Here is a 23,788-nt window from a genome sequence, read left to right as displayed (position 1 = left end):
CATAATTAATCTTCCTTGTGCATAACCGAGGGCACAATGTGGATAAGGGTGGGCATTTGGGCCTGTGAACCCGGCAGGGGCCCGGGTCTCGGCCTGGGCCGGGCCCATTTAAAATTATAAAATAATTTTTTAATTATAAAATAACTTTTAATATAAAATATATTTATTAATTATAAATATATATTATTAAAAAATAATTTTTTTTTTAATTCTTAACGGGCAAAACGGGCCGGGCCGGCCTATTGGGCCCGTCCCGGGCCAGGTTTTTCCTGGCCCAGGCCCGACGCCCACCCTTCAATGCGGATGGTGTCCCAAGCCTAGATATGCGTTAACCACATTCATGATTTAGTTCATCTATCTAAACGTATTTTTAGACGCATATATATTGTTTTGCTCATGTACTTCATTTACACCATGTGCAAAACATGTAATTAACAACATCATGTATAGCATACCTAAACTTACTTAAAAAGCAAGTTTTCAGACATCAAGACCAAATCTCATTTGTATGTCTACAAGCACAATATTTCAATTGATTAGCACAAAAGTCTGGATCTCAAGTACTAATCCAAGTAAGTTCATAATTTTGCAAAACACAAGCACATGAGACTTATGTGAGATAAACTAGATTCAGATGCAAATCTCTTTGCAACAATTATCCAAGCACAAATGTATATGCTTAATCAAAACAAATACAACATGATTCTATGACCATCATCAGATTGATATGCAACAGTTAGCAAAGTTACAAACATATATATGTGAATGCTAAAACAACTTAGATCCATTCGTAATCATGCAACAGATTATCCATAAGTATTTATTATCATGTTTTACTGTTCCCAAAGTTTCATTGTATTGAAGCTCACACCGTGGAACTATATTAGGCCAAACTATGTCCGGGTCCAGATCTATAACAACATTTAAACATACACATTTTCAAAGGAAGTCATCCAAATCTGAAATCAGTTTGCAACTTTGAACATGGATTTATTTTCAAACAAAAACACTTCCAAGTCTAATTACAGAAATATAACTTTTCTCAAGCAAGCCAAATCCAAATCCATTTTCAATAACTAATACATTTTGGAGCAAAATTTTTTTTTTATTTAAATATGTTCACAACAATTAAAAAAAGTTTTCAAACATCCGACATCCCCAATTACTATCGACCACCATTGCTCATAAGCCTTTGCAAAACAGGTCAAATCTAGATTTGGATCCATGTACAACAACTAGAATATACATTGGACCAATTTAGAAATTTATTTGCAACATTTTATTTTCAAAACAATATAGACCATATTCAGGTCCGCAAAATATCTATTTGTAGATCATGTAGATCCAAATCCAAATTCATTTGCAATGTCTAAATTATTTATTTTCAAAGCAAGCTAGATCTAGGTCCAGAGCTATTTGCAACAACTAATATGTCGACTGTAAACAAGTTAACTCCAAGTCTGAATATAATTTGAAAAGAACCGAAACATCTATATCTGAAACAAGGTGGATCCAAATCCAAACAAGTTTAGAACAAGTAAAATGCACGTTTAAAATAAGTTGGTCCCTTATTTAAATTTATCTCCACAAAAGTTAAAACATAATTTCAATATGAGTGGGACTGATAATCAAGATCCAAGTCTAATTCAAGTTGCATTACGGATATCAGTTTAGCATTATCTCTTCAAAATTTAAACAAAAGTATAATCAATTTTTTTGATAACCTAAGTTAAACATGAATGTGTAGTCTCTTACAAGATGCAAGAATCATTAAAATGGCTTAAACAGTATTCAAATCCAAAAGAATTGTTTTAAGATAGATCTATGTTTTACCAAAAACTGGTCCAAAAGTAGGCCTGGACCACGGGCCGGCTACCCGATGGTGCGAACTGAGTCGGCCAGTCCAGATCGTTTAATAATTAAAAAAATATTTTATAATTGATAGGTCTACATTCAACATACGCGTACGCTGGTTACGTAGATGATCCGATAGAGAACTATCTGTCGTTGTTCACCCGCACGGCCGCACCCTTCATTTCTCACTCTCGTTTTCAGATCCGGCATCCAGCAGCATCAAGCGGTCTCTGTCCACCGGCAGTCAGACTTCCACAACACTGTCGACGTCTCTGCCCTTGTATTTATTCTTGTTATTGTTTTTCTTTAGGTTTTTATTTTCATTGTCTTCCTTCCCTCAGGGTTTACACATATATACAAATGATATCCCACTTAAATGATGAAGCCAGAGCTTTAGTAACTTCTCCTGCCATCTCCCTCCATGATCACATCCTTGAATGCCCCAAACCTGGCAATCATCAGCAAGACGTGCTCCTTATGTGGGACAATCACATCCAGCAAGAAAGGCCCTGGAGTGTCCTACATCTTCCGGTGGCTGGAATATTACAGGCCTCTGCAAATTTCACCAAGTTCGGAAATATCTCGAACATTTTTGCTGGATCTCCGACGTAACTGTGCCCTCTGTTCGCCTTGTCGATTCGATCTTCCCACTGTACCGCCATACCCAGATGCTGGTTGTTCAGTAGCATGATATTCACAGGTAGGTTGTACGCTCTAATGGTGGTCAATTATTGCACATTCATGATGAAGCTGCCGTCCATGTCAATATCAACCACGAGGGCACCTAGATTGGCGACCGCGGCTCCTATTGCAGCCGGCACACCGAACTTCACTGCCCCCAGTCCACCAGAAGTCAGCCACTGCCGAGGCCTCTTGTAGTTGTACCACTGCGCCGCCAAATTTGATGCTGCCCGATTCCAGATGATCACCTCCCCCTTAGTCGATTCGTCAAGCATTTTGATAGCATACTGCGGGGTGATTGCATCGCCTACTGACTGAAAGCTATGTGACCATCTCCTCTTCTGTTCCTCCAATTCATTCAAGCCTTTTTCAGAAGCACCACCAACAACTGCAGAAGCGGCATGTCGATGGACCGAAAGCAAATCTTATACTCTAAAAAGATGAGGAGTTAAAAGGAAGATTTGGCTCTTTTCTCTGAGCAGTACCCACGGATCCAGCTAATCCAGGTTTGGTGCAATTGGCTTTGATAAAAACTGCTGTCATGATCTTAGTGGACGGGCCTTAACATGTTTTGAGTGTTCAGACCCTCTTCGCCACAAACCCAACTCGGTCCAGTGAGCAACGGGTCGAACCAAACTAAAAAAATTTAATTTTTTACGTTAAAAAAAAAATTCTGGGCTCACCGGAGCCATGGCCCGGGCCCTCCTGCCAGTAAATACTTGCATGAGCCAAGTTAGCGGACCACCACCTTGGCTTGGCTTGACCTACGAGGTTGGTGGGCTGTCTCATGATGAATTAGAATGCCTAGTGGGTCAAGTTGCCACACGCTTGGTCTTCGGACCGAGACCAAACCAGGTCAGCCCAAAGAGGATGGGGACTTCCACACCAGGCCAATATCCATTACCGTTGGCGATCTCGGCCAGTCAGTTGATCCTTTAAGTGAGTTAAAATTAGGATGACGACGTCGCATGCTCATTTCCGTGCAGCAGTGCAACGCATGAGCGACGCTCGAGGAGGCACCGACAGCAAGCTATCGGTGGTGGCCAACCTCCTCCACAATATCAGAAATAGCTTGCTGTTGTGGATCATGAACATCAGTGCATTTGTTTTCTAAGTTGCCATCATCTTGTTTTCATACGATCTAGGATTTTTGGCGAGCATTGAGTTTACTGGGGCACATTAACATTAAATATGATATGAGTCCAGAAAAGAAATTCGAGGGGGGGTCAAAAGTAACTTTTTGAATGAATTAAACGAAAAATAGTTTGAATTTTCTTGAAAATAGTATCTGTTGTTGTTAGTGTTATAATTATAATATGTGTTATAATTATCTCAACCACATTTTATTCGTTCTTGATAAATGTGCATGTGTCAACACACACTTGTGGATTCTATATGTATCTCTGCACTGAATTTGATTCCCTATCTAACCCGAATGAATCTTAATGATTTACATTTCTGGACCATGGTTCGACCCACCATGGCCCATATCAATGGCCAGATCTTGTTTTGAATTTTGGTACTTAATCCAAATCAAACCCACATAACACATGTTTGAAGGGGAAGTGAATTACAAGTGAAGGTCGTCCACGGGATTATTTCTCCACTTACACTCCCTTATAGGGAGGATACCCCACATGGGTTGTCACCAGTATCAAACATGCCAGACTTAAACTATTTTAAAAAACTGTACAATAGATTTATCTTACCCGAACCCCGAGGCCTCGAAAAAAGTCGTTTTGAGGCATTCGAGGGTATTTTGGACAAAAGGAGGACAGAAATAAAATTATGGAATGCTGCTCAAAAGCATACCGCATAACCCAAGCCACCACAAATAATGCCGCACCATATCACAACTCAGAGAGAAAGATAAGAAGGTAGTTTCACCGGCCATAGGGGTGAGGAGGAGGAAACTGGTGAAACTACCTCCTTCTTCTCTTTCTCTCTGAGTTGTGATCTGGTGCGGCATTATTTGTGGTGGCTTGGGTTATGTGGTATGCTTTTGAGCGGCATTCTGTAATTTTATTTCCGTCCTCCTCTGGTGTGACATTATTGTATGGTTTTTTTGTCTCGTTTGTTGTATCATTTTTTTTCCTAATTGGTAAACATTGTTATTTAGGTATCTGGTGAGTCAGGGTTGCATCAAACCTTTGTGCGATCTTCTGATGTACCCAGACATAAGAATTGTGATGGTTTGTCTTGAAGGATTGGAGAACATATTGAAGGTTGGGGAAGCTGAAAATAACATGGGCAACACTGAAGTTTGGTTGCTAGATGTTCTTAAAAGATATAGTCCTAATTCCTATGTCTTGCATGTTAGATGTTATTAAAAGGTGTGAAGATTGGGTTCCATAGTTCACTTTGAGTATACTATATATTTTGTTGTACATAATTTACACATGGTTTAAAAGTCATAAATCGGATTCGGATGGATTCAGATATAATTTGAAAGTCGGATTCTGATCGGATTCGGATATAACTTAAATGTCTAATTTATATGTACCTTAAAATTCGGATTCGGATGTAGATTTTAAAGTTGGATTTGGATATGATATAATTTTTTTCATCGGAATTTAAATTTAAATCCGAATTCGAATATATTTTAATTACACTAATATTGTGTTTTCTCATCGTTCTAAAGGACGTTCTGAATATAATGATGAAAGTGAAACTATAATGTAAACAAAAGTAAAACTACAATTTTTCTTGGTTTAGTCAACCAAATTCGAGAATACATTCCTAAGTTGGCAAAATACTGTAAACCATTACAAACCATGTTAAAAAGGGATAAAGAATATTATTGGGATGAAACTGACGGACAACATATACAAAAAAGTCAAAAGATATGTAAAACCTACCTAAGAGGCTAAGATAGAATTCCCAGATGAAACAAAAGATTTAATCTGGATAATAGAATAAGATGCATCTGATAATAGTTATGGGTCAGTATTAAAATATAGATATAAAGGAGACACCAAAGAAAACCTTTGAAGGTATCACTCCGAAAGTTAAAAAAAAAACGAAAGCAAATGAGAAATTGATAGGAAAGAATTACTAGCATTATATTATGCATTCTTACTTTTTGAAATCTATATAGTATTCACAAAATTTATTGTTAAAACGGACAATAACAGGTAAAACATTGGTTAAATGCAAAAACTCGATAGTAAAAAAAGAGATATGAAGGTTAGTAAATAAAAAAAATTGTTTAATTTTGTCATAGAAGTATCAAAATCCGCTGAAAATAGTTTTGCAAATGTTCTTCAAGAGAGTAGAGGCCACTGGAAAGGTAAAAGAAAAAATTAGCACCGGAAATGACTAACGATGTTCTTATGAAGATGCTAAAGATAGAGCAGATATCAAAAATCTAAAAACACAAGTAAAAGAAATAAATATTTTGAAAAACAGACTAACTGTCCTTCTAAATAAATTAAGAGAATATACCAAACTAGAAAACTTCAAAAGAAAGTAAATAACAATCGCTTGGCAAATGAAAACCATAGAAGAAGAAAATAAACGTAAAACATCAAAGAAGAAAAATTTCAAAAACTATAATCAACATCAAAGAAGAAAAATTTCAAAAACTATAATCTTAACGATAGGTCTAAGAGACCAGAAATAAAAAACTACACCAATCAAGACAATGTCCAACGTAAAACATCAAATAAGAAAAATTTCAAAAACTATAATCTTAACGAAAGACCAGAAATAAAAAACTACACCAATCATGACAATGTCCAAATCATTGAACGAATAAAAAAAAAACCATAATAGTAAAAAACTGCCTACAAAACTTAAAACAGGTCACTGACTAAATAAAGCACATAATTACGGGCTATTACACACATGTTAAGCTCTTTGAGATTTAGAAATAACTAAAGCCGAACACATATATATCAGATTCTATTCGGCAAAAGAAGAAAGCCAAACTCATATATGTCTGATTCTATTCGGCAAAAGATGAAGTAATAAATGAAAAGATACACTTGATCTTAGAGAAAGGCATGGTTTCGAGCAACGGCAGTATGCTCCTTTTATAGCCCTGTCACCGCCGCCACTTCCACCTGCCCATCAATACAGGACTAAATAAGTGAAAGGTCGTCATATGACGACGTCATAAAATTCTTCTTGTAAGTTTCAGTTCTCTCTCTATAACACGACCCTTTTGCTTCTTCCCGCCAAGCTGGCAGCCGGACAAACACCTTTTCCCGGTACCCACTTCAAATTTTTGCCGGAACGCCGCCAAATGGTTGCGAGAAATCTTGACTACGCTAGAAAATAGGCTGCTCCCATCGATCAGAATAAAATCGAAAGAGGACAAAAAGGTTTCCCGCTTAAGAAGAAACATGGAGGGGATTCCTGTTCGGCACTTCCCAGGGATTAAAGCCAGAAGGACTGAAGTCCATGAGCCCCTAAATCTGGATGCGGTTGACGGGAAGAGAGATCGTCAAGCAGTGTGCGAGAAGCAACCAGAAAAGGGTTTTTCCTTTGCTTGTTGACGTGGTGAAGGAGCCATTGAAGGTTCTGGTGTCTCAGAGTATCTATTGGTCTTCCATAACTGTATCGATGCTCATGGGACAGCCCATTATGATTGTCGTGGTTGGCATTTGGTATGACATAAAGGCTCATGAATGTTAACCATCAATTCAAAAAGAAAAGCTAGTAAGTTTATTTTCTGCAACAGGAAGCGTTGTAGAGTTCTCGAACAGGTGGAGAGAAACTGTTCTGCTCTGCTGATACGATCGCTGCTAGGAGAGCCTCCCACAACCATATCTGGTACACAGATGATTTGCATCTGCTCCTCCAGATAGAAATTGTCTATACACCAGCATATTTTTGAAGGAAAAGTGTCCCAATTAGATGCTGCAGATTACTTGAAACCATTTTCACTTCTTCTTCGCAGGTTCTTCACAGGTGAATAGTAGGCTGCTTGAGGTTCTCGGTACTTCTTTAAAATGGAAATAAACACTTGAGAGCAGCTGTAAGACTCCAAGATGTCTTGTTTTGGTTTTTGTTACAGTGCTTAATGTAAATCTATCACTGGAAGTGAGATTAATCTCCTTAAAGTTTTTGACCCTCTAAATGGTGTTAGAGAGAGTTGTAAGTCATTTCAGGGTTATCCCTTTCTCTTCTTATAAATTTGGTTTTTTGAATTTTTTTGTGCACTTTTTTGTTTGTACATGTAAATTTTGTTTTTTCAATAAAAGGTAAGAAGCCAACTTTAAAGGCTCATAACGATTACTATGTTATGTTTAAAGGCTTATAACGATTACTATATATATATAGTTTTTAAAAAATTTCATTTAGCTTATATAAAAGATTTAAAAAAATATATTTTGACCCTTACTAAAATTTCAAAACTATAGTTTGCCCCTCATAATGAAAAATCTTGGCTTCACCACTCTGCTCAGCTCCATGCATGAACATCCTAAACTGATGAGGATGACCATGGTAATGTATGCATTAGTTACCATAGAGCCGTTGAAAATCGTTTCATAGTGCTAGTTTCTGGTATCTTGATTGTCCCAATCCATATTCTTTATGGAGAGTTGTAGTTGTTTGGCATTAAGAACACTATATGAGTCTTTTGTAAATCCACCTTAAAATTATGGTATACCCCAGACTATACTTTTGATGCTAATACACAGACTAATTGAGTGTGAGTTGGAATACATGATCTGATGAACTCGGGTCCAGATCCAACCTGGTTTAGATTCCAAGTTATTTAGCCCAGAGGTCTGATTTTTCACCTACCCATTTTAGTCTACATAGACAAAGTTAATAAACCATCCCAGCTACGGAAAATATAATTGGGTACCCAGTACAGGTGCTTACCCGGTCGGCATGGCCCGTTAATAATTAAAAAAATATTTTTTATTATTAAAAATATATTATATATTATAAAAAATTTATTTTATAATTTAAAAATATTTTTTTATGATCAAACGAGCTGGGCTGGGTCAAGCCCAGGCCGGGACGCAGGCTATTGGGCCGGGCTTCGGTCCCGACGGGTCGACCCGGGTCGAGTTTTACCGGGTCAGCCGGATGCTCACCCTTATTTGAAAGCCTCTTTTAAAATTTCCAAAAGCTAAAACCACTCAAAACATATTTTCCAAACTTTAAAACTTTTCTTCAAAAGCTTGTAAACATGCAAACTTACTAAATTGCAGAAAAAGGGGCTGTAAACCTCTTTCTATAATTATGTTTATGAAAGGGATGGAAACGAAATTTTTATAAAAACTATAGAAACCCGTTGTTCACCCAAGCTGGGTTATATGCGAGGTTCTCGTGCATGCAATTTCTTGTATATTTTAATAATGACAAAAAATACCAATGATTAAGACAAAAGAAATTATTTTTGTAAGAACAAAAGAAAACGAAAAAAAAAATTGAGAATTCGATAATGGTAAAGTTAGTCGGTATAAACATAATAATCAAATATACCTCTTTATGATCAATATACCTTTTTAAATAGTAAAAAAAAGTTTTTTTTCTTTTACTATATTGATTGTGTTATTTCATTGTCTCCAAACATTATCTTATACTTATACTTGCGTTAAATGTTCTTTCTTACATCTGATTATTATTTTATAAATAATAATAAACTATTGATAATCTCGGGCCGGGCATGGTCTCTCCCGCTTTCTCTGCTACTGCAATCTCTGGTGGGAAGAAGGGCCGGGCCAGATTGGATAAAGACGGAGGAAGGCATCGGGCGGGCCGGCTCGATATCCTGGGTCTCGGCCCGGGACCGACCATGCCTGGCCCGATGCCTCCTGGCGGTTTCCCTTTTCTTCCCCTGCTTTCCCCTCTTCCGAGTCCCGATAGCGTCACGGATGGCAGCTTCCGGCTTGGTCTCTTCCGAGTCCCGATAGCGTCACGGATGGCAGCTTCCGGCTTGGTCTCTGCACTCTCGGAATCATGGATAGCGTCGCGGACTCACACATTCCAGGTATCCTGCTAACCATTTTAACTCTCGGAGAATCATGGATAGCGTCACGGATGGCAGCTTCCGGCTTGGTCTCTGCACTCTCGGAATCATGGATAGCGTCACGGACTCACACATTCCAGGTATCCTGCTAACCATTTTAACTATCGGAATCATGGATAGCGTCACGGATGGCTGCTTCCGGCTCACACATTCCAGGTATCCTGGAAACCACTTTATGTAGTCAGTTTAGGCATTCACCCATTGATGAGTTGCCTTTTCCGGCTCACACATGCCATGCCAGGTATCCTTCTCCTTTTATAGCCCTCTAGCCTTTCCACCTGCTCATCATCGATACAGGACTAAAAAAATGATTGCTTATGGCTGCATGTGCATACATCGTGATGATGGTAGATGATTGATGGTAAGGGTCATGAAGAAACCATGGTACACATTTGGTATGGTCTTCACATCTACCATTTGGTGTAGCATGGAATGGATTCGGTTTGGTGGTTCAGGATGTGGACTGTAGCGATGGAGCCATTAAAATTTGTGGCTTTAGGGTATTTTATGTTGGGGCTCATGATGATGAACATGAAATGCATTTGGTATGGTGCTCCATGGTAAGGCTGATGATGCACTCATGGATGGAGCCGCTAAAAACTGCAAGGTTCATTATGATGACCATCGTCTATGCATTCGGTATGGTGTTTTTGTTAAGGGACCCTTGAAACTTGTTGTCTCCCTCAAATAGCATAGTTTTTCTATGGCGGTACAGGGTCCAGGCCAAATCCAGCTATCAGTATTTTGATGATCCGTATCCGAACCCATTGAGTCTTGCACTTCTCAATCTAGAACGCCGAATAAATCAACGTGAACAGGAGGATCTCTTGACCAGGTGGATTCGGATCCAGATCAAACCTGCAGGTACCAAGTCTGGACCTATGCCTGATCTTTTACCTACCAAGCAGGTCTAGAGTGGCGCAAAGTTCAAAATATTGTCCTGTACCCATTTATTTTACACTAAAAAGTTTATGGATTTGATAGTATTTCACAGAACTTGGTCCACAAATCAGGTACAACCTGGATCCGGGAACGAGTATGGGCCATGTCCACGCCTAGACTATTTACACAATCAATAGTCAAACTGGTTAAGTTTGTGGTTGGATCTCTGAGATGAATCCGAAAACATTTCGTCATGATCAGCACTCAAACTATCAGACCCGATAAGAAGGTTTGGATCGTTTACGAACCGGCAGATCCCGTTAGATTCCAGACCAGACAATGGCCATACCACAAGGAACCGACGGCACAAAACTTTGAATTAAAAAATTGTTAGGGCCTTCACCCGTTAGGGGAAGAGCCCTCCAAAAATAGGCGTATGCCGCTTCGAGTGGAGAGAACACGGTATTCTTTAGTAAAAGGCGAAAGAATAGTTCGCTCTGTTCTCACCACGCGGCTGCGTGCCTTTCCACCGTTCTTTTCGTCCGCTTATATAGTAGAGAAGCAGACCCCAACATCTCCTCTGATCGATACAGGACTAAATTTTTAAGACATCGAAGAACACGACTCACAACGTTACTCGCTCGGTACCTGACCCAAACCCTTCCTCTGACCCGATTTGATTTTGAATTCTTTTAGACAAGGATGGTAAAGAAATTTAGATCTGATTATTAATAAGATTCACATGAATAGAAATATGACATATGATTGAGATTCAATCCAACTCAAGTTCATGTAGATACCAAATCTTGTGCAACTAGGTTTTGAAAAGTATCAATGTTAATTCTTGAACCCATTTTTACTTTGATTCCTTCGTTTTGTCGACTTTGATCTGAATCCAAGTTTTCATGTATATGGTTGATTTGAACCCAGTCCATTTACGATCTTCCCACCAACACTGGGAAAGACTTGAATACATTTTCTAATGGAGTTTGGGTGCAGATTCAAACATTTTTGCAACCAAAGAATGACAAAGGAGGTTGCTTCCACTTAGGAGCCTGTATCCATTTAATCATGATCTGGATCCAGTCTCTTGTTGGTCCAATCAAGGAGGAAACCAGAGTTCAATCGATGGTTGGCCCGTCTGGCTCTGGTTTGCCCCTGTTGATTAAGGTTCGGTTCAAAATGCAAGGTTTGGATCTGGATCTAAATGATCACAACCCAACAACCAATAGATTTTACTTACCTTTCATTAGAAGTATGATGCATTTCATATTCCCAAGAATGCATCTCTAGCCATCTCCTTCATGCAACAATCTTCTCTTTCATGGAGCCACATATAAGTAAGGGTAAGCACATATATCAGATCCATGTCGGATATAACTACATGTTACCTTATCTAAATATTTGGATCTTGCTTTATTTGATCTCAAATCAGTTTCATATTAAAATATAAAAGCTACAAAGCCATATCCAAATTTTTGTATTTAATCGGATTTAGATGGCTGGCCACGATGATCCAGATTGATTTGTAAATGCATGACAATCACATCAAATCCAAATTTTTGACAAGTTTCAACCTATTTTCAAAATGTAAAGATATTGGATATAGGATATTTATTTAAAATTAAATCCTATCTTAATCAGAATCCGATCAAATATACAAATATGAATATGATTGGATGTCATTTCTTAAATATGAATCTGATCTGATTTCTTAATCGGATATTTTTTTTTCCATAACCAATTTTACCGAAATAGTTCGGTCGGATATCTAATGCAAGGTGGACATGTTGACATCCATATTTATTGCCATAATCAATGTTTTAGATGTGGTCAATTGTGCAACTAATTGAGTATTTGACCCACCATCAAAAGATGTTTATACGTAATTATGTCGTATACTTTGCGCATATTTGTACATTTTGCAACGCTTTATTTCTGCAATTCTGAGACCCCTATAAACATGAGTGTTTGAGCAAGTCGGACGTAAAGTGGTGTTTCCAGTGAAGGCAGGGGAGAAACACTTAGAAACTTACTCTTAAAAAAGAACTGAAAACCTGCTAATAACCTACCAATTTAAGAGAACAAGCGGTGAGGTTGTCAATGGATCGAATTCGGATAAGATATTAGACCGAAATACTCTAAATATGGCGTAACTTCTTTTGATTTTTATTTGAATCCGAATATGTGTGCATCTCATAAATCAATTTTGGTAAACCATATAGCGGATTTAAATCCTATCCATTGACTCGTTTGTCGAGTCAATAACTTAAGACGTGTTGATGTGGCATGTGAGTAAGTCGCACAAGGACATTAATGACATCTTTGACGCGGGTGGAACCTTCGAAATTTAAAGAATAAAAATGATTTCAGCAATCGTCCAACGACCGACCTTAGCTCAGTTGGTAGAGCGGAGGACTGTAGTGGGCAAAGCTCGTCAGCTAATCCTTAGGTCGCTGGTTCGAATCCGGCAGGTCGGAATTCTTTTGTCCTTTTCTTACTCTCTTTTCCAAAACACTACGATGGGATTACATATTACAAAACAATGTTGCCGTATACAATTTTTGTATCGTGCGCCTTCTTGTTGTCAGCTTTCGCAAAACATGGCTGTAGTTTATGTATTGAGATGTTAAGATAGCGTTTGAATGCCTGATATTAACCACCCATGTTAAGATAGCAATTAGGACGTTTTCTTTAGCATTGCATTATATTTTATTTTGATTGTTATTTAGTGTTGCATTTAATGTAGTGCACCACATAAAATTTCTAGCATAGGACTAGAAGGTAGTTCAGTCATTAGGCAGATTTTTAACTTAATCTAGATTGTAGTTAGGGTCTCTAGTTTCTAATATTTTTCTAGGTAGAATCCATAGATTTAGGAATATAGCTAGGATAAATTCAAGAATTTACTTGGGTAGATTTGGATTGGTGCCTATTTTTCTAGGTAGAATCCATAGACTTAGGAGTATAGCGAGGATAAATTCTAGAATTTACTAGGGTAGATTTGGATTGTTTTCGTGTTTATTGGGTTTACTTGTATTTTATTGGTAGGTTCCTCGGTTAGAATTAATTTACTGTATGGTAACTAACCATTCAGCTGGAGTATTCTCTAGAAGTTACGGTCCCTAAGACACCGTTTGACAGCAATGGAACTCGTGGGAACAGCCGAGCAGGACACACACGTTCCATTTTCTTAATTCGCTATCAAACAGCATCCCTTGGACGGGCGAACAGCGAGGACAAACTTTTTAACTTTTTACATGAGTTAAAATATCATTTAAAGTTTACATATATTTAAAAAAAAAATTGATGTGGGGCCCAGGCCCATGTGGGGTCTGGTCTGATAGCCCCGGTCTAGCTCCTCCCCGATCCGTTTAAAAATAAGAAATAATTTTTTAATTATAAAATAAATATTTTTAAATATAAAATATATTTGTTAATAATAAATATACATTATTAAAACAAAAACATTTTAAAAAATTATTTTTCAATTTTAAACAAGCCGAATCGAGTTGATCCGGGTAAGCTTATCGGGCCCAGCCCCGATCAGGCTTTTCCCTGCCCGACAACAGCCCGGTCCGACGCCCAGGCTTAAGCTCTATCCTTTCATGAATCATCTATAATTTTTTATACATGTGTAAACATATGTCTATTATATTTCAAACCTAAGAAAGATATTACTTGAACACACAGTGCGTTCTACTAAAAACTTTACCAACCATATTTCAAAAGCCAGCAATGGTTCACTACCTGCAGCAAGCAATAGACAATGAGATATATTCCCCAAGACACTGATTTCCTTCATCAAAAACCCCAAGGTTGCAAATTATTGACACACCAAGCATTTGAATTTTCTCAGATGTTCACGTTGAACGCTTCAAGACAAATGCATGTACAGATTCATCTCCCAGCAAGAAAGTTTGTTCCTCCAAGCTTTGACAATCCAGTGTAAGGCGTCCTTTGTCTAGCACCGAAACAGAATCATAAGTCTGAAGCATTCAAGAAAACAGAACACAACGACCAAAATCCCTCTTCTCCCCTCAAGGAAAGATCGATCCCTTTCCTCCAAATCAAACCCACACAACGAATGAAGGAACCAAGAGCAATTGCAACAACAGATGAAATCTGATAAAAGAGGTCAAATAAATGAGTTTACATCTTAAACAACGATTAGGTTAATGGATTTGGGGCTTTTCCAGCAATCTTCGTCTTCTTCTTTTGCAGTCTTCTGGTTGAGCAGTGATGCTGAGGACGTGCGAGGGAGATGGCGACTCTTAGTTGCCGGTGGAAGAGCACATATGACGCAATAGAACGAAAGGGGAAAGTATGGTTTACCTGGTGAAGGAGACAAGTTGCAGTGAGAAGTATGCAGCAGTGAGAACCTCCGGCTACGATTGAACCTGCAGTGACAAGTCTGTTGTGGTGGGAGAAGGTGAAGCTGATTATATCAGCGGACACATGTAATTTCATGTGTCATAATGTTAAAAAATACTTTCAATAAAAAAACTGGTAAAAAAAAACCACGAATACATTGTGAATTGAATAAAATAAAACTTATCGGTTTGTATATCCATATCAATATATTTAGTAAAAAAGTATTTTTATTATTTTCATTTATAACATTATTTATTATTTTTATTATTTCATAAATATTTTATTATCTTTATGTATGTCTATTATCTCATTATTTTATAAATATTTTATTATTTCATAAATAATATCTTATATTTATGTTTAGCGTTATCTCATAAATATTATCTCATATTTATGTTTAACGATACCTCAAACATCCGTTCGTCTGTTATCTTATCATATTATAATTTTTTTATTATCTCATAAACATTATCTTATACTCGTACATATTGATAATAAATAAAGTTCACCATCCTACATACCTCATTACATACACGAAACAAATTACATAACTCTCTCTCCAAAATGAAGGAAAAATAACTATACAGATACATATGCAAAAAAAACATTGACATTTGAGTTTCACCGGTTTAGGATGGAACTTACCTCAAGCTTTTTAGGGGATTGGCAATTGCACCACCATGAGCTTTCAGGAACTTGGACAATTACACCTGGAGGCAATTAAAATCGGGATTTGGACACCAATTTCTGCAATAATCAAATTGTCTGCCTAAAAGAAACGCTTGATGTCATGCTCTACCTCCTGGGATGTGTAACAATCGAATTGTTTATTCATATGAGATGTTTGATGCAACTTGAGACAATTTATCATCCTTTTCTCACAACTATTTTAGGGTTTCTGATTTGGTGAATGGTTGCACCACCATGAGTTTGAGGAACTTGGACAATCTGTCCTGGCCATGATTAAGGTTTGGGTTTGTGAACCATTTTCGGCGATAATCAAGTTGGTTAATTCCCGGCCAGAAATGCTTGATACAACTGAAGATCACTCATCTTCTCTCCCTAGGATTTCTGGTGCGGCGATTGCCCCGCCATGTGCTTTGGCAATTAGACTTACCCATGACTAAAATCTGCCAAGATAATCAAGCTGGTTGCCGGTCAAAAAAAAAAAAAAAAGCTTGATCCAACTCAAAACAATTCATCATCTTTCTTTCGGAATTAAGTTCCTTTTAGGAGTCATTCGGCAGCGACAACAACATGTTACTGTTCCCGAACGCCCCTAAGTTGTTACCGCTTAACAATGAAAACAGTTTATTATTGTTCCATGAATCTACTCCAAAGATTTGGATAATTTTATGAAATACTATAACAAAGTGCTTCGTAAATCTGCCCCAAGCAAATTTAAGTAACAGTAACAAATGGTTATTGTCGCGAAACGCCTGCTTAGGGTTTCTGATTTGGTGACCAAGAATTCTGGGAACTTGGAGGACCAAAAACAACGACGTCCTTTGGTGCCATTTTCAGGAATACTTTTCAAGTTGGTTGCTTGTCGATTCTTCCTCTTTTACCACATTCAGTTCATAAGCTCACTGCTGGTCTAGGTTCACCGGTTACTCTAGCTATTAATTGCTGACTACACGAAAATTTTCATAAATTTCAGCTCACTTTGACTGATTTATACAATCTCTCTTTTTTATTATTTTATACCAAAATTGCATCATATGAAACTTGATGATATCTGTTTACAACTTGAGAAAATTGAATTTGACAAGATGAAAAAACGATCAGAGATAAATTTTTAACAGAAAACTTGAAGGAAACAATCACAACTCAGTTCCTTTCTCTTTCTAGAGAGAAATCTAAAAAAATATTAAAAAAGAAAAAAGTATTTTTTTTTTTTAATTTTGAATGGTCTTGTTACGGGTCCGATCTTGCTATTATCAAATATGAATTAAGTGTTTTTTTATACGATGATAGCATGGAATAACTTTCTGACGAGGTCCAATTTCAAGTTGATACAGATCTAATTTGGATCCAGATTCAGATACAGATGCAAAATCGAACATCATAACTTCATTTTCCATAATCGGACCCGAATAATCGGGTATTCATTGCAAGTTCGAAGGCCATGCTTGATTTGCCCATCTTTATATATATATATATATATATATATATATATATATATACCCGGATTCAAAAATCTTGGATCTCTCATCTACCCCTTCCCCGATCTGTTGTATCTCAGATCTATGGCCTTTCAGTGTAAAACGGGTTTGAAAATTATGGATTTGAAATCCACAGTTTGTTCACTAGATATCTCCCAATGCAGATCTCGTATGAGCCTCAGATCTTAGATTTGAAGCTACCAAACACGGCCTTAAAGTGCAAACTAATAAAAGCATGGAGAATAACATTTCAAAATTTTCTTATGAGGCGTCCTCTTCCACTTGTCCATACACACACTAAGGGCATGCTTGGATGTGGTGTGATAAGATGTCATGAGATAAAAGTTTATGATTTTTTTCTCATAACTTCTAAAAGATGCCATAATTTTAACCCGAAACTTTGGGATAATATAAGACGTATTTGACTAAGAGTTGAGAGACACTGTTCTGTGTTTGATAGAGACCGACCAATAAGATATCCAAATCTTGGACAAAATATCTTATGCACAATTTTGTTCCCTATTTAACCACAGCCTAATAAATATCTTGAATATATAATGCAAGTATGACAAGAAAAAATAATAGCATGTAGCTTGGGACTGTGGCTTTGCCTTGAAAGAAGCTAATGACTTCGGGTCCCTCATTTACTTTTTTTAATATTTTAATTATGTAAATTATATTGAACCGATTTCGCTTAAGCTCGGTTCAAGCTCGATCTTATGTAAAGTAAGCCAAAGAGACTAAGATTTTCTTTTCAGGACCAACCATATGGTCTAGGCTGCAACTCTTGACCTTCTGACCAAATTTGACCTGCATTAATATTGAACTCTTGACCTTCTGACCAAATTTGACCTGCATTAATATTGAACTCTTGACCTTCTACCAAATTTGACCTGCATTAATATTAAACTCTTGACCTTCTGACCAAATTTGACCTAATCAATATGCATTAATGACTTCTTCAAATTTTCCGGAGACTACTTTTAGACATTAGCAAGTTGCACCTATTGAAATAATTATTTTTGCCTATTAAAAAAACACACAAATCTAATATTTTTCTTTAATTTTTTCATTGGAAAAAGGAAAGAACAATTTTTTTTTTTTAAAAAAAATCACTTCATTAACTTTCCTTTTTTTCCATGTGGGCAGCTCACCATTTTTTGGCCTTTGGAACCATAAATGTGGAAGGAAGGCTCACTGCACTTGCCTGCCAACTGTTGCTCTCTCATCAAAGAAGAAGAAGCAATCCATTGCATTGAACACAACAGCCAGCCATCTGGGTGGTTAGCCCATCACCTCCTTCAGTCTTATGCCCTATAAATACTTTACACTCAATTAAGTTGACCCTTATTTAATGCATTCTTCTCTCTCACCCACCAGTTACTAAAATGATATTTAATGACGACCCCAACTAAGGCCAAAATATCATTTTTCAAAATCTTTATATAAAACAAGTGAAATTTTTTAAAATTTATATATAAGTTCTTTTTCAAAAAATTTGAAGTGGGTCAGGGCACAAGCCGGCCCTACCTTGGCTCCAGCCTTGTGCTTGAAGATTGGTACCCAAGCATGAATGCTAAGGAACCATATATATTACCTATTCATGTGATTGAATTGTTTAGTATATATCTACATTTTGCCATGAGATTTCTAGGGTGAGGATCGTGAATTCTAAGTTTTCCGATGATGTTGTCCTCCTAGGGCATGGTGGTCGCCGCCTTCCGGCAAAGAATGTCGGTGTCGTTCTCTAAAGGCCGAGAGGCTAACTTATTTAGTCATCTAGAATTGGTCCAAAGAGGCGCCATGTGGTTAACTAAATTACTTGGGGACGTAGATATATATATATATATATAGTGTTCAACCACCTAAAGTTGTATTCAATGAATCCAACTTGACAGTTGTACTTGAAGACTAATAAATATATGACAAAAAATTGTGAAACTTCTATGTAAAGATTTAATTATATGACTTAAGTTTTGTTCTTTACATTCAGATCATTTTCATGACTTCTTCCTGTCATTAAATTTTGGTCAAGTTAAGTGCATTTATACGATTGAATTCGCAGAAAATAATTTCAAGGAAGGGGACAAGGAAGTTTTGTTCTTTACGGCACAGGAGAACACGCGCAGTCCCTTGAATTATATAATTTTAGACTTTTCTTTCTCTCTTCATCGCTCACTTTCCTTGGAGAAACACGTTACAGATCCGGATCAGCTAAAAAAGGATAAACCTCAGAACCAAAGTCAAATGTCATCAAGATATTTTATAAACGGATCCAAATTCAATCCAGATCCAAATGTGATGATCCAAATCTAAACCAAAACACAAGTAAGAGAGATTTTTTTTAAAGAAAAAGTTAAATGAGGACTCCATTCGTCATTAACAAATAAGTGAAGGGTTTTTATGGTCACTCGCTCGCTATTTAATTTGGACTGTTGGAACATCTTTAAGATCGATTTCATCAGTCTTCGGTTCTCTCTGCCTGTGCCTGCGGCTTTAAATTCTCTCTCTACAAGGACACACACAGAGAGACCGGGAAAAGAGAGATGGCCAAGACGCTGCTGGTGGTGGCGCTGCTGCTCGTGGCCGTCGTCGGCCGGTCGTCGGCGGAGCTCTCCGCCGACGAGCAGAAAAAGTGCCAGGCCGAGGTGACGAAGCTGATGGACTGCCTCCCGTACGCGCAGAAGTCGACCAACGAGCCCGCGGCGAAGTGCTGCGCGTCGGTCACCGACATAAGGACGGCGGACGCCGCGTGCCTTTGCTACCTCCTCGCCGCCACCCTCAAGGGCGACGACGCCGTCAAGCAGCTCAATCTCGACAGATCCAGGATGCTGTCCCTCCCTAACGTCTGCAAGCTTCAGAACACCTCCATCTCCGACTGCCCAGGTGAGCTCCTTCCCTCCTCCTCCACCATTTGTGTTCCTGCAGCTTCCTTCTGGACCCTTCATCACTCCTGATGGAGGGTTCCCCTGCCGCTGTTCTTGCCATAGGTAGTACCGGTGCCTGTCAGATCATATCTCCCCGATACATATTGTATCGGTATTATGCAGGCGGTCCACAAACCGGCATAGCCGCCGGAAAAATCCGCTAATATGAGACCTAATCGGGGTCACAGTGGCCGTATCGTGTCGCCGCTGCACATGGGTTTTCTCGGTTACCTTACCTATTCCAAGATGGAGACGGAAAATTTCCAGCATTTGCTGTTTCTCTTTCTCCTTAATAAACTCTGTCGCTGGTTCCGAGTAATCCCATCATTTTTTTTTCGAGGAAAAGACGAAAGTTGAAGTTGGTAGTAGAAATTATTGTCGTATTCTCTCAATTCTGTTTTCTTAATGTATAAAATTCAATATAAACGTATTAAAATACATGGTGATATATTTCCTGTTGGTTAAATAAAATTGAATTGAATTTGGTGTAGAGTAAAAAATTCTTCTTTGCAAGAACTAAATTAGTGCCAACAACAGTCAAATTTTAATTAAATGTCAGAATAAATTACACTAAAATATTTAATTTTAGATACAAAATTTTTGAATTTTTGCAAATATGACACTCTAAGGTTTGCTGGTGATGTGACCTCCTGCAAGTGCTGATTTATTTATATAAAAAATCGGGCACTTGTGCCAAATTGATTTGATAAAATATTTTCATTGCTGTAATTATTTTTACACGATTCACGAGTAAATTAATGGCTCTACAATCAAAAGGACCGATTCGATTCGATTTCTGACTTTTACGATAGTGGCAAGGTTTATTTAATTCCTCCGCCGGCACGGCCGCCGCCGCCGATGCGACGGCCATGCCCATCTGCATGAGACCTCCCATGGCTGGTGTGACTTAAAAAGGTTCTCTTCTTTTTAAAAGGAAGAAGACACTCAATATGCGTGATTGCTGCAGGATTCTGATGAACCAGTTTCCTTTTTCTTTTTTTTAATTGTAATTCGAAATGATCAAAACGTTCTTGTATTTAAAAATTATTACCCTCTTATAGTCTTTTAAGTTGGGTGTCTTTGATTACTCACGAATTTCATGTTTGAAGAAATTTCAAATGTGTGATAGTTGAAATTCACACTTGCACCAAACTATTAATTTTAGGTTGTATTCCAAATGAAGATTTTAAATTCAGACTGGATTTATGGAGGGGTTGAATTTGGTACAATAGCGAAGATTATTTTAAGCTCTGCTATTTTTTTTTTAAGGCCTTTTTTGGGGAGAAGCACAGAGATGCAGGCCTTTTATAATAAATTTTAAGAGGAACCAATAAGGGCTATCTTTCCATTAAGAGCCACCGGCTCCGGATCCGCCGATTAATTTTTATGCTCGTGCTTGCATTTATTTGTCAAAATGATAGAGCCGTCTGATCGAATGGCTTAAATGTTGTCTAGTTTTTTTTTTTTTTAAATAATTTTTCACTTTCTCTTTTCCTGATTTTGGGCCCCCTCTTTCCCTCCATTGGAGGACTCAAAATGTCGAAGTCATGCTTCAGTTTATATATATATATGAAACAAAATTTTGTAGATGCATGTAAAGATAAAGAAATTTTAAGGGGCATGCGGCTCCACCATTGAGCCAATGTTGTAACTATCAGTTTCCTTTTCATACAATATGCATGATGAAGCAAACAGGTTGCAAATCTTGGGATTTGAACTTGAAGATCTTTTGCGATTTTCGTCCTACAACTGGGGATGTCAATATATTCGATTTGAATCAGATATCCGACCGATTCGATCCGGAAAAACGGATATGGATAAAAATTTAATATTCGATTAAGAAATCGGATTGGATTCGGATTTAATAAATGACATCCGATCGGATTTGGATTCGGATATACATGAATATTGGATTGGATTCGGATACAGATTCGGATCAGATTCATTTTTAGACAAATATCCTCTATCTAATACTTAGAAAATGGCAAAATCCGGTTCAAAATTTGGATTCAGATTCGGATATAAATATAAAAATCGGATTCGGATTGTAAAATCGGATTCAGATTGTAAAATCGGATTTCAGATTCGGGTTCAGATATGACTTTGATTTATTCGAATTCGAATCTGAATCCGAATCCGAATATATGAATATCTAAAAAACGGATATGATTAAAGATGTATCCGATCCGAATCTGGTCGGTTGACATCCCTATCTACAACAATGGCATCACCTTCAACTGTTGCAGCACAACTGAAGTTGTCGCCGAACTCGCCGGACTACGCACTCTTCAACAGCTCAGCTACTCCAGCTCCAGGTCTGCATCTCAAAGTCCTATACTCTTTCAATTTTACATTTTTTGCCTAAGATCAAGCGTTCGTGACATGAAATTTATGATCAACTGGATCATCATCTTGGTGTAGGCGCTCCACCAAAGGTATCAACAACAACAACAACCACAACCAGTGCAGGATCGCCATCTTCGGATGCTTATAGTCCACGGTCGAGCCAGAACAGTCCAACCTCTGGATCCAGGTAGGGCCAAACTGAATTTAAATATAAAAAATACATAAAGTGATTAAAAAATAATATTTTTTTCAATGTAAAAGTTTTTTTTTTTTCATTGGCCAGGGGTGGGGCCATGGCCTAGGCGGCCCCCCCTCCCTCCGCCCCTGCTTATAGTATCCAATTGCCTTTCAGTAGCTTCGCCATTTACGCGGTTTCTGTCGCTGTCGCTGCATTCTTCGTCATCTTCCTAACCTGGCCATGAGGACAGCAGAGAGAAGCTTTGCTATTTTGTCTTTCCTTTCTGTAAAGGACACAGCAGCCCATGGCGGTCCTTTTTGCTTGGATGCTTTTTTGTCCTCTTCATGTGAACTCTTTCAAGCTACCATTTCCTGAATTGTTTGAAACGTATGTGGATCACATTGTTCACCTTGTTCCTGTTGGATTTTTAGATGGTCTGAACAACAGTTGAATGATTTTTCTTTTCTTTTCTTATTTTGGATGAAATATTTTTCTAAATTAAATAAGACATGACCGGGCCACGACGAGACAAAGCAAAAATTATGAATAACTGATCCAGTTGAGTTCTAACCTGTCCAACCTATTGAATGCCACATTCCTCCTGTTCTGTGCACACAACTACTGAGTTTGGGCCCTATCCTGGAAAAAATATTTAGTTTGTGCACTTTTATGGCGTAAATTATGCACACCTGTACTCAATATTCAGATTTTGTTTCTTGAAAAGGCTGACAGTAATAAATGTGAGAGCTGCTGTAGTCCGAACTCAGAGAGTTGAACTAGGTAATCTGTAAGGCAGAAAATAAGACTTTGATTGAATGAGGACATCAAACTCTGTAATGATCTTAAAAGTGATAAAAAATGTCATCTATGCATGCAATTATTGTGCCATTTTCTCCATATAGCTAGAATGAGATCCCAAGTTGACAGGCGAAGCCAGGAATTTAGAGAGAGAGGGAGATCAATGGACGAAATTTAGATTGGATACAGTTATTGAGATCATATTCCAACATAATACAAAAGCATACATCTAGCTTTACATAAAATCAGAGTTTGATGCTGGTGAAAGTCGAATGTCTTATCATATTTCGCATGGAGAACTTCGCATCGTACATACATCCGATTATTAATCCAAAGGAAACTTTCTTATTAAATCCAGCTACTGCATCCAATATTTGGTTTAGAGAGAGGGAGAGGGCTGTCTTCAAATACCATGGATGTGTGTGTCAGTGCGTGTTTTTTTCCAATTTCAAAGGAAAAGGAGATCAAGATATCCAAATTTTCAGCTTTTTCCAAAGATTAGTCTCTATACGATCAGATTGTATCGATTTAAAAAACAAAAATAAGAAAGCGCACATGATACTAAGGAGTTTTGGAAGGAGCATCATGTCTT

General features: G+C 37.7%; 1 protein-coding gene, 2 non-coding genes and 1 pseudogene across 5 annotated transcripts; 2 read left to right on the top strand and 2 right to left on the bottom strand.

The window, feature by feature from the left end:
- Nucleotides 1-2,247: 2,247 nt before the first annotated feature.
- LOC116257189 (acetolactate synthase 1, chloroplastic-like) lies at nucleotides 2,248-3,078 on the bottom strand (annotated as a pseudogene).
- Nucleotides 3,079-10,809: 7,731 nt separating this feature from the next.
- Nucleotides 10,810-10,924, bottom strand: LOC116258214 (U5 spliceosomal RNA). Its single transcript, XR_004173634.1, has one exon. It is a non-coding gene; the product is annotated as a U5 spliceosomal RNA (small nuclear RNA).
- Nucleotides 10,925-12,795: 1,871 nt separating this feature from the next.
- Nucleotides 12,796-12,888, top strand: TRNAY-GUA (transfer RNA tyrosine (anticodon GUA)). The gene is made up of 2 exons: nucleotides 12,796-12,832; nucleotides 12,853-12,888. It is a non-coding gene; the product is annotated as a tRNA-Tyr (tRNA).
- A 6,513-nt stretch (nucleotides 12,889-19,401) lies between these two features.
- On the top strand, nucleotides 19,402-22,872 carry LOC116257272 (non-specific lipid transfer protein GPI-anchored 1-like). 3 transcript variants are annotated; one of them, XM_050078647.1, is made up of 4 exons: nucleotides 19,402-19,833; nucleotides 22,121-22,189; nucleotides 22,296-22,407; nucleotides 22,576-22,872. In XM_050078647.1, exons 1-4 carry the CDS (start codon nucleotides 19,494-19,496, stop codon nucleotides 22,640-22,642), a joined length of 588 nt encoding a protein of 195 aa, XP_049934604.1. In that variant the 5' UTR covers nucleotides 19,402-19,493; the 3' UTR covers nucleotides 22,643-22,872. The 3 variants fall into 3 exon arrangements, with proteins under 3 accessions (XP_049934604.1, XP_031489747.1, XP_049934605.1); XM_031633887.2 differs by having other exon boundaries at nucleotides 22,573-22,872; XM_050078648.1 differs by having other exon boundaries at nucleotides 22,504-22,630.
- The last annotated feature ends 916 nt before the right edge of the window (nucleotides 22,873-23,788 follow it).

Source organism: Nymphaea colorata, chromosome 7, assembly GCF_008831285.2.
Source record: "Nymphaea colorata isolate Beijing-Zhang1983 chromosome 7, ASM883128v2, whole genome shotgun sequence".
In the NCBI taxonomy this organism is placed as follows: domain Eukaryota; kingdom Viridiplantae; phylum Streptophyta; class Magnoliopsida; order Nymphaeales; family Nymphaeaceae; genus Nymphaea; species Nymphaea colorata.
The sequence above is the reverse complement of the archived record's forward strand: the minus strand, read 5'-3'. Positions and strand labels throughout refer to the sequence as shown.

Coding starts and splice junctions, on each gene's coding strand:
- LOC116257272 (XM_031633887.2), top strand. CDS start 19,494: ATGGCCAAGACGCTGCTGGTGGTGGCGCTGCTGCTCGTGGCCGTCGTC. Junction 22,190..22,295: donor CTCAGCTACTCCAGCTCCAG/GTCTGCATCTCA, acceptor ATCTTGGTGTAG/GCGCTCCACCAAAGGTATCA. Junction 22,408..22,572: donor AGTCCAACCTCTGGATCCAG/GTAGGGCCAAAC, acceptor ATTGCCTTTCAG/TAGCTTCGCCATTTACGCGG.